At 34.9% G+C, this 11,087-nt stretch overlaps 1 protein-coding gene across 1 annotated transcript; it reads right to left on the bottom strand.

Annotated features, from left to right (window-relative positions):
- Positions 1-210: 210 nt before the first annotated feature.
- On the bottom strand, positions 211-3,399 carry LOC145661871 (uncharacterized). Its single transcript, XM_081727212.1, has 2 exons — positions 2,049-3,399; positions 211-407 (listed from the first exon to the last, which is right to left on the bottom strand). Exons 1-2 carry the CDS (start codon positions 3,397-3,399, stop codon positions 211-213), a joined length of 1,548 nt encoding a protein of 515 aa, XP_081583338.1.
- Between the last annotated feature and the right edge of the window lie 7,688 nt (positions 3,400-11,087).

Below are 11,087 nucleotides of genomic sequence, written 5' to 3'. Positions count from 1 at the left end.
TCATCTTTCTAGCGTAGAACCACTAAGTTTACCGATTGATTGCATTGCTGTTTCACTTCCGACGTCTAGATGTGAACTGAAGTCTCATTTAGTATAACAAATTGGAACTGAAACTCTATTGGATTTCTTTTAAAGTGATCCAAAAATTACTGAGAAAGACATTTTCGATCAGCGTTCAGCAATTGCACAAAAATTTCTCATAATTAATAATTAATTAAAATGTATCGTACTGCTTCCTGTGATATAACCAATGGCATGAGCAACTTCATATGCCTCTAATCGAAGATAGATCAATATAATATTGAGCAGGTTTTCCATGTTGCCATAAGTTTTGTCTTCATGTGGATCATGTGGATCATCTTCAACAGAAATACGAAACTGTTTCAATTCAGCCATCCAGTTTTTAACTGTCGAGAAAGAAGAATTCTTACAAACTTTAAATTCTTTTGATGAAAATTAGTTCGCTATGAACCATCCAAAACAAAGACTTCTATGATATTCCAGTTTGTTCATTTAAACCAAATATAAACAAACACGTCTACTTTCCAAAGCCAAACAAATAATACTATTCTGTGGATCAAGTTGATACATGAATTTTATTACTAAGAAACATACATCAACATAACAAGAGAAAACGTTTATTTATAAAAATAAAAAAATCACCTTGTTGACTTCATATACATAAACGAGTCAAGTTTATAATATCCTTATTTTTTGAAGTAGGTTGAAAAGTAGATAAAAGAGAATTCGATAGTTAATGATTGTGTAATTAATCCATTACCTATTAACGAGACAAAACGTCCAATAAAACTTCATTTTGCTACATACAAAATTTTACTAGAATTAATATTCATTTTGAATTTCGTATGCAATTTGATTATTAGGGTAATATTAGAGTATTAGGGTAATAAATTAGGGAAATTTTGCATAATATAGAACAGGATAAAATTGTTCACAATTCTGAAATCAATATTAATAAGCGTTTTATTTTTAAAAAATAACGTTCAAACAGTAATCTTCTAGAAATCGTTTTGTTGTAAATGAGAATTTTTTATTTATTTCTATCTAAGGAATATGTTTACTCCATTTTTCTCTACAATGAAACTTACTATGATTCTCCACATTCAATTAGAATTTAAAAGTAATCCTATGTCTAAGGTAAATTACAATTTATTTTTGTTATGAACTGCAAAAGAACATAGAAGTATGAACAATAAGGCACAGTAAAAATTTGTATATTACACTGGTATAATACACTAATTTCTTATTATAGAAATATCGTTCCAACAGTGCGTAAACTAATTTGTTATAAAGAAGAAATTTCATATTGTAATACATAATGGTTTATAAAACAAAATTCATTTACTTCCCATTTATTAAATGCTTTACACGCAAGTTTAAACGATTCCCTGAGTCAGGTGTTAATTATTAGGTTCTATTTCTACTCTCAATTAGTATAGGAAGAAACCATATTTACTACTTTAACATTTAAAGGTAATCATATGACAAATAATTTCTGATTGTGATGTCTTCTTCAAATGCTGACATTTACTAAAATAACACGCATGTGCAATAATGTTTTTTTGAATTCCGCAAAGGATGGTAAATGGTGATTGCTAAAATTATCGTGTTTGAAATTCCTTTCTATAGGATTCTAAATTGAAATTCAATGTTTCTAAATTAACATTGTTGCTCAATTTACTTCGTATCCAAGAATAAAAACGAATATTTTTCACCCACAAAGAATACACATAACGTCTAAGAACAGCAGAGTTAGCTTTGGAAACTGTTGGTTACTCTTAAGCAGAAAAATCATTAAAATATATTCCTTTCGCCTGTATGTAATAATAGTAATAATTTGACAAATGTTACAATTTTATGCTTTCCTAACTTATAATTCGGAGAAAATAATTGATGTTATTTTCTTTAAATAATAACTTCCTGTACCATGGTAGCAGTTCCTTGAATCATACACTTTATGCAAAAATATTTGAAGTTGAATAAAAAAGCAACAGCGATGAGTCATACGTAAAATGCGTTCTTCTTACATGCCTTAATCGTTAAACTAATCAAATTTTCCGTGATGAAAGCAATAAGTGCTCCACTTAACCCAATTAGTAACAAAATGAAGGAACCACCAATGTTTTTGAAAGTGAATGCGTATATTGCTTTACTTTCCTCAATATCAGAATCAAAAGATATGATGTCACTTAATTCGCTGACCCAGTTATAAAGTAAACCGGATTCTGTAATTCGCATAACAAAAGGATTAAATAATTCTACAAGAGGTGACACTTTATGGAATATAGTTGCGAAACTGAGTTGTGATATGCTCTCACGCATTAAATGCATAAATTTCGCGATATCATTGTCTAAAAGGTCAGCGCCAGAAGCTAATCCATCAAAGCAACTGATAACTGGAATTACGACTTGATTTTCGGTTATTGCACTGTTCAAGTCCCCAGTGTCTTTCAGTCGTCGTGCAGCTATTTGTTGCACGTAAGGATTTGTAGATTCTGCAAGTATACTTGTCCAGTAATTGTAACTTTCCCACTTCATACCACTTTCAGCAAGTTCTTTCAAACTATCGACTGGAGGTTCATAAATTGGTAACGTAAGAAATGACACAAGGTTACAGCTATAGGCCGTTACCATGAGGGTTGATGTCATAAACATCCAAATGATGATATGTCTTATGACGGCATATTGTACATTTGAAACAGAAAATCCAATCATCACGCTTATCGATTGCAAAAGGGAATAACTGTACTGAAGATAGGGATCTTGTTTAATGTTCTTGGTAATGAAGTAATGAAGAACAGAAAATAAATTCAATACAAATGAATTCAGTATTACAACTGCAACCACCGACAACCATAATTGAACGGAGAATGGAGAAAATATTGACCACAAATTCTGTTTTACTTTTCGTCCAGGAGTGAGAAATTTGAGGTCTGATTGACCATGCGCTCTCGCATAATCATAATATTTGTATCTATTATACGTAACAAACGCTGAAGGGGAACCTAAATGATACTTCGTGGATTTTAGGTTTCCAAAGAACGTTCCAGATGTTTCATTATCTGAGAATTCTCCCCATGTTTCAACGATTTCTATATTTGGTGTAATATTATACTGTCGGAACAAATAGCTGGGTATTCTGTAATCAATTCCGTCGTACGTGCCGCCAGAGTACATTGCCCATGGGAAGGAAGGATATAATAATATTCTTAGCGATATCCTACTCAAAGTCAAAAGTTTCTCCTGAATATTACTTTTAGACTTTATTGTAGATTCATTTACTTGTTGAAAGTCTCTTGGCATCAAATCATCTCCAAGTGTATGTGTTATCAAAAAGGAATCACATGTGGCCCACGACTCATGATCATCTGGTACCATATAGATATATGTGAATGGGAAAAAACGCACACATTCGCAGTTTTTATAATTCTCAAATAATATCTTATTTGTCCTCGAAATGATGAAAAATGTTCTTGATTTTCGTTGAATTGTTTCTTTAGAAGCTTCGTAAATAGCTGTAAAGGACTCACACGCATTGTTTGTTGTCATCATAAACGTGGTACAATTTTGATTCATTGATTCAATTAACAAATGTTTGGTATCTTCTACTGAAGATGACTTATTAATAATTAAATACATGGGCAACTTCAAGTTCTTCTTAAGGTAAGCTGTAACCTCATTATTCTCGTAAGAGTCATTTCTTCCTTTGAAGAATACTATGCAATTTTCTATTACAAACTCGGTGAGAAGTAACCGCGTTAATAATTCGTAATGCTTATCATTCTCTATTGAAGGAATGCTTAAATGTTCAGCATTTCTTAGGTACATATCCAAACTCATACAGATTAAGATTTTCCAGAGCCAGAACTTCATATCCTGTTGAAAAAGTAAATAAAATTAAAATATAATATTGGCGCGTATAACAATAGTATTATTAATACCAAAATTATTAACTATTCTTATATCAAGGGAAATATGTGTGAACTCATTAAAAAGTGTGGAGAGTGCAAAAGCTCGCGGAAAGTGGACTTCAGGTTCTGAGATAAGTGAGCGGTATTGCGATTAAAGATAATGCTTTATATAAGAAAATATACGACCCTTATGCCACCCATCGGTGCCTCAGTGTTAAAGCGTTCACCGCCGGTACTTGGTGTCCTTGTTTTGATTCCGGTTTGCACCGTGTGGACATTGTGGTGGACAAACACGTTGTTCGTAGGTTTTCCTCGTTGTTCTCTCGTTTTCTCCCACTTTCTTCCTTGCGCCGTTTCATTCATTTCTAATCATCACAGTCTCCTCTAGCCCAACCGGCATAAAGGTGGGACGTAAAACTCGCAAAAATTCACTTCATTTCAATTGAGTGTATTTTTCTCATGGAAAACTTGCGTCTAATATGGAACAATTTTAGGGAAGACGGAGGAAACGTGGTAGTCAAAACAATAAGGACCATCCCAGTCTCTCTCTCCCTATATATATATATATATATATATATATATATATATATATATATATATATATATGGGGAGAGAGAGACTGGGATAGTCCTTATTTTTTTGACTACCACGTTTCCGAAGGTATATATATTGGACCGAAGGTATTAGAACACTCAAAATAATTGCTACGTGGCAGATAATAATTATCCCTGCATATCTTAGAGGCCAGATAGGTACGTCAAACACAACACTACATTACCAGCGGCTAACTCCAGGTTCGTTATCTTAGATTGAACTTCAAATTTTCAAATGGGAAGGGGATGTACGACACATAAACTAGAACAAAAATTGCCAAGGAATTCTGGCATTCTCAATGGCTTAATTGATCATGGACCTTTTACCGGAGATGGGCTTCAATGTTCAACTATTGTTTGTTCAGTAAGTGCTAAAGAGTTCATTTTGATGTTGCAAGACTGAGCAAAGTTACGCGTTTATTTGTATATCCTTTACAGCACCAACATTTGGACCATAAACGTATCGGTAGCATTGCTGGAACTGTGTTTGTGTTGCTAAATGATTTTTGTGCTACTGGTAGGGGATAGTAGTGAAGAAATGTTAAACGCGAACTGAATTCCAAAAAGAATGTGAGTATCAAACGGGAGGTGCAGAAACGAAAACGTCAAAGTGGAAAACCGCATATGTCGCAAATGGTAGAGCTATAGATGGAAAGTTTTTGAAATCAGATGTTATAGATCAGGGCTGTCCAAATGGCGGCCCGCGGGCCGCATGCGGCCCGCCAAACCATTTTCTGCAGCCCACAAAGCTTTCATGACTTACGATTGTTATAACTGATAATATTTTAATTTATATTCATTCATTCGTTTAATGTTTCCACTCTTCTTTCGGAATAAGGCATCCATTTAGCGCTTCTATACAACAAAAAGGCTCGGGCCTCCACGGCAACACTGGAGTCGGTAATGTAATCGTTGCTGAAAGCTACTACGATTACTTCAATGAACGAATATATATTTGATCTAGCTTTTAAAGTTAGACCAACTCTTCCTCGAACTTTGCCTAGAAACCATAGCGTGCTATAAATACACCACTTCTTGTGATAAACACAATTTAGCATACTTTCCAAGTTGCAATCGTCTGACATTAGATTTTGAAAAGGAATCATTTAATTTTTCTGAGTTCTGTAGAGACATCGAGAGTATAACGAATGGATTTAATGCGAGATTCTGATTTTGACAAACTAAAAATAAAAAAAAAACGATATTGTATTATTTATTAATCCAGTGACAATAGACATCGAAGAACATCCTTCAAACTTTTCAAACTTACAACTCGAACTTTGTGACCTTCAGGCTGATCCATTCTTTCAGACAATAACAAAGAAAGGAGTAGATTTTTCAGGTACTTTCTAACAAACGTTTTCCTAAGTTTTGTGAGTTGGTGCCGGAAAATAGTGTCAATGTTTGGTAGTACTTATCTGTGTGAAAGTGCATTTCCCACCGTGAAAATTGTAAAGAATCTGCCTTGGAGATTCTTATCTTTTTACATCTTCCGCGGGTTACATCTTTTACAACAAGAGCCCTTGTAAACGCTGCTAGTCACCCTGTACATTAGTCACATTGAACAGGTATGTAATATTTCAAATATATTTTTTATATATTTTCTTCTGTAGTGTAATATTTTTATTATTATTATTATTATTATTATTATTATTATTATTATTATTAGCTGCGGCCCTCCACCTTACCAGTAAAGACGGTTATGGCCCTCAGGCTCATTATAATTGGACAGCACTGTTATAGATCTTCTCGTTCTCCTGTGAACAACAGATAGAGACTGGGTTAAATGTATTGTGCAGGAAATTCAGGAAAACTCCATGTAAATGTGTTTTTGTAGCCAGCGCTTTTTGGGTTAGAGTTATTGCGGGTAAGTAGTAAGTTTCAAACATATTGCAATATATCTAGTGTATATTTGTATTCAAAAGTAAACATGTTAATTTGCACACTTTGAACTTTCTGCTATGAAAGTATAAAGTAATAGAAATATATTGTTAGCTAGGAGAGAGAAAAAAGCAAGAAATATTCATGGCTGAATTACTCACTTCACCCTGAAAGTCGAGGTGAATTGGTTAGGTGCATGGGGGTGAAATGGGTATAAAGAAATATAGCTTTATTTTTGCAGTGAGAACTATCCAAAGACGTTAGTTAGGTCAAGTAAACATAGAAATAGTTATCCCCAGTTTGAGTCCAGAACGAAATTATATGGATAGCATTTGCCAATGTAACATGTTATCAATTCTTCGTTAAGTAAATTGTAATCTTTTATCCAGTAGATATGTAAAAAGTTACACATTTTCTCAACACGATATGAACTAGTATTAATTTAACTTTCTTACACTAGCAGAGTTGAAACAAAAGTTTATATTTTTTTATATACAATACCCGCATGCTTCCTTCTGAACTGGAAACTGTGGGTGAAACAGACAAGGGGCACTCAGCGTTTGCCACATTCAAATTGTAACTTATTAGAAGCACCAACACAGTATTCATGATACCAAACACTACATTCTAGGTAGTGTATTCAGTCGAGAAATTTGCGGGCGTCGCATTGGGGAAATATATTCCGCAGAAAAACGCATGTCTTCTATAGAAACATTAGTTTTACGCGAGGATCCATAGTAAAGTGACTTCCTTGGAGTTTTCCTGCTCAAGTTCATAATGTTATTATCTTGATGTTCATACTGAAGAAACGCCTTAGGTTTTGTCCCTCTTAATTTCGTAATGTGGTCTGGAGACGTCAAAATGTAATATCCTTGCCTTTCTCTTTTTCTGTTCTCCAGTGACGGTCTCCTGCGAGGTCAAGGTAGAATCTCGCGTGCTCCTGTTGTTGGTGGTGATTTTTGTCTGTCGAACAATTGAACAACATTTATCGCTTCTTGATCAGGCTCATCCGTTGATGAAATTGTAACAAATTTATCATCGAGTATGGCTAATCTCTTTAGTAGAAATACGTGAGCAGCTGTCGCAGCCTTTTTCCATGCTTCGTTGAAACGGTGGTCAAACTGAACTTTAGTTAATAATCTATCTGGATGTGAGAAAAGCCACTGGTTGCATACTTGCTTAAAGGTCGGTAAAAAGTCTTGTCCAAAAACTGCAATGCGTGAGTTGTATGACATTTCTTGCTGAATTCAGTATTCAAGCAGTTCCAATGAGCTGAATGGCCATTCATGAACAGTAAGCAAGGTCCCTTGTTCTTTAGTTGAACGAAGCGTTTCAGCCAATTCAGAGATGTAACCTCATTAACGTAACCCAAATCAATCATAACCAGGAACGAACCTGATGGTAAACCATCACGAAATTCACTCCTCAACCTTTTCCCTTTGATTATAACAAAGGGACAAAGGGACATGTGCACAGCATTGCAGCAAGCAATCCCTGTCACGTTCCCATATCGTTACCCCTCCCCTATCCCAGTCTGAGCCTTAGATTAAAGGCCTAAATACATTCAGTTCAATTCAATTTACTCTATAAATCATGTTATATAATTATAATACACCAATGATAAATTACACATCACTATTGAACTTACAGTTACGGGATACGAAATCAGAACCGGCAACATTACTTACATCTATATCCCGATAGTCATCTATTGAGAGCCTAACAGGCTTCGTTGTTGGAGCTCATCGCCTTTATTTACACTGACCATCGACATCGCGTGATGCCATCGTATTTTCAACTAGGATATAACTATTTACATACTGTCTGCATTACTGCAAGGAAGTCCTTGTATTTGTAAGTAATATGTAATAAATATTGGTAGCACACCCTATTACTTTTTCCTTTACGTCACATTACTAAAGTCTCACACTCGTTATCTCAAATTCAGTTTTGTTTAGATCAGATGATTTCTCAATAAGTTTTTGTTTACTGAGCCCTCATTGTCATGCACCAACATCTGATCAATGCTCAGTCGGATCATCTATCTCTTAAATATTGACACAATAAGGAAGTGTTGTTGTTAGTAGCAGTTACTTTGACACTCGGAAGTCGCTCTCTTCCTGGTTTTGGTCTATGTCACCTTTGCAGCCTAGTAGGAAGTATAGCTGCTTTAAGTTGTATCATCGATATGAGGACATATGCACTTTGGCTCTGTCAGTGTAGGAATTAACGACGTGCATCGCATGAGTGAGTGTCACCACCTTTGCTTCTTTCATGACGTAAGAGGGACAGTCGAAACAAATACACTTGAGAAATTTTGATAGTGGTCGTTTGAGATCAACCACTACGGAGAACACATCGACGCTTCCGTGCGTTCGGTCCGGTATTTGATGCCTTGGTCGGTTGTCGGATAAGTTCTCATCATGGAGATCTTCAAGACGCCTCAACTTACAATTCTACGCCTAACACATGCAAAGAGTAAGAGGGAGAATAGTGGGTCTACTTCATATTAGGGTGAGACTGTTCCAAATTTGTTGCTAATCCTTGCTCGACCATCTATCACTTTGAAGTCCTTATTGCTACCATTTAATATCATCAGAATCATGTGTTTAATTTTAAAAAATTGGTATTGTTATCCCGCAAACTTATGTTTTTCTGATCACGATCCCGACAGGCATGTGTATCCTTACAATATATATAAATGAAGTACAGATACCCACCTCACCATACATGAATTTTTCCACTTCGCCCCAGTTTATATTTTCTGATTCGTTACCACTTTCTTACTATATCACGCAAAATCTACAGCAATATCTTTCTCATACGGACAATGATATCTTGCTTTACGATACAATCTGGAATCCAAAACTCTGTGGGGAACACGATATACAGTTTAGGTTCTCATCTTCAAAATTTATAAGAACGAAAAATATGTGTGTGTTTTAGTTGCATTTAAAAAAATAGTGCCTTTTGACACATCTTTTGCGCGTTGTTTTCGTTACTCATTTATGCAGTAGATACCCCTTGAATGACTGCAGCGCTGACAGTACTTGGTTCTCTATTTTATGTCATAACAGCGGTGCCAGATCTTCACAAATCTTAGCATTACCCACTTTATCCCCCCACTCACTTCAGCAACAATGACTCGTATATACTTTTAGTTTTGTCCACATCTCATATTGAGTAGTATTAATATTTTTCGATATTTATTTTGAGATCTATGAAAACAGAACACTGCGCACTACTACAAGACATGGCATTGTGCTAAAATTTTCGCTATACAAAAATATGTTGAAATTTCGTTTCGCTCCAAGGTTCTACTAAATACAAGTGGTTAAACATTTCATTGTTGTTTTCTGAAACCCGTCATTTTGCTATACGCCCTTAAGGGCCTATTTGCTCGCCCAGATATCTCTTCCTTCCATTCATAATATATTTGAACACATTGTATTAAAACTGGAACCATCCCTTTCAGTTTATTTTGGTTTTTGTACACTTCATATTTTTTCATAGAAAAAAGAGCCTATTGGGAAGAGAACTAATTATTTTTAATCTTGAAATTGTATCTATATCAGGAAACATATTTGACACATAATTTCTGCATGTGCTAAATATATATCAGTACCTTGTGAAATTCACGTTTCACTTCAAAAATCTATTCAGTAAAGTAATACAAATTTAACTTGAATTTCTCTTAATTATCATTTGACTGGAGGCCCTTTTTCCGGAGAACATCCATTATATACCGTATTTGCCGGCGTATAACAAGCAGCAGCGTATAAGACGCACCCCCTTTATTGGAAACGATTTTCGAGAAAAATATAATATGTGAAAAATATAATATTAATTTCCATTATTTTTTGTTCAAGCATTTGTTATATTTTATTTTACTTTAATGTAGGTATTTTACTTTAATCATAAAATGTAAACAGATATACTGTAAAAAGACTACAAAAAATACATGCATTTATGACAAAAATACAAGAACATATTCCATGTACGTTACATTCACCTAAAAGGCTTGGACAGAAAGATAACAAACTTGTTTTGTCACATTGGAAGACGTCAGTCATCAGTGTTACTGCTATCAGCAGAACTTGAAACTTCATCACTTGCCGTTTCACCAGATGCAGAGCTACCACTGTCTTCATACAGTAAGTCGTCCTCAGAACCATCCATTTCGTTTCTGATTCCACATTTTTTTAAATGATTTTATGACAGTTTCCTTTTTCACTTCATCCCGTGATGCTTTCACCCATTCGCATATTTGTGAGATACTGGGTTTCTTTCTTCTTCCTGTGGGAGTGACTTCGAAGTCAGCAGACCTCATCTACGTATTCCATTTCTCTCTCATGAATCCCTTGAAATGTTTGTTGATAGAAACATCTAAAGGTGGAAGCTGGCTTGTCAATCCTCCCGGAATTACGGCTATGTGCGTTTTCATATCATGCAGTTTCTTCTTGACAACTTCTGTTTTGTGGGCACGAAATTCATCCCAAACAAGTAAGGACGGTTTCCTTAAGAGTCCTCCAGGGCGCCTGGACCACACCTTCTCTATCCATATCTTATTTCCGTTTTCATCCATCCAACCCTTTTCATGAACGTGAATCACTACACCACTTGGAATTTGTTCTTTTGGTAATGTTTTTCTTTTAAATACCAAGAATGACGTCAATTTCGT

Source organism: Thermobia domestica, chromosome 10, assembly GCF_964235325.1.
Source record: "Thermobia domestica chromosome 10, izTheDome1.hap1.1, whole genome shotgun sequence".
In the NCBI taxonomy this organism is placed as follows: Eukaryota; Metazoa; Arthropoda; class Insecta; order Zygentoma; family Lepismatidae; genus Thermobia; species Thermobia domestica.
The sequence above is the reverse complement of the archived record's forward strand: the minus strand, read 5'-3'. Positions and strand labels throughout refer to the sequence as shown.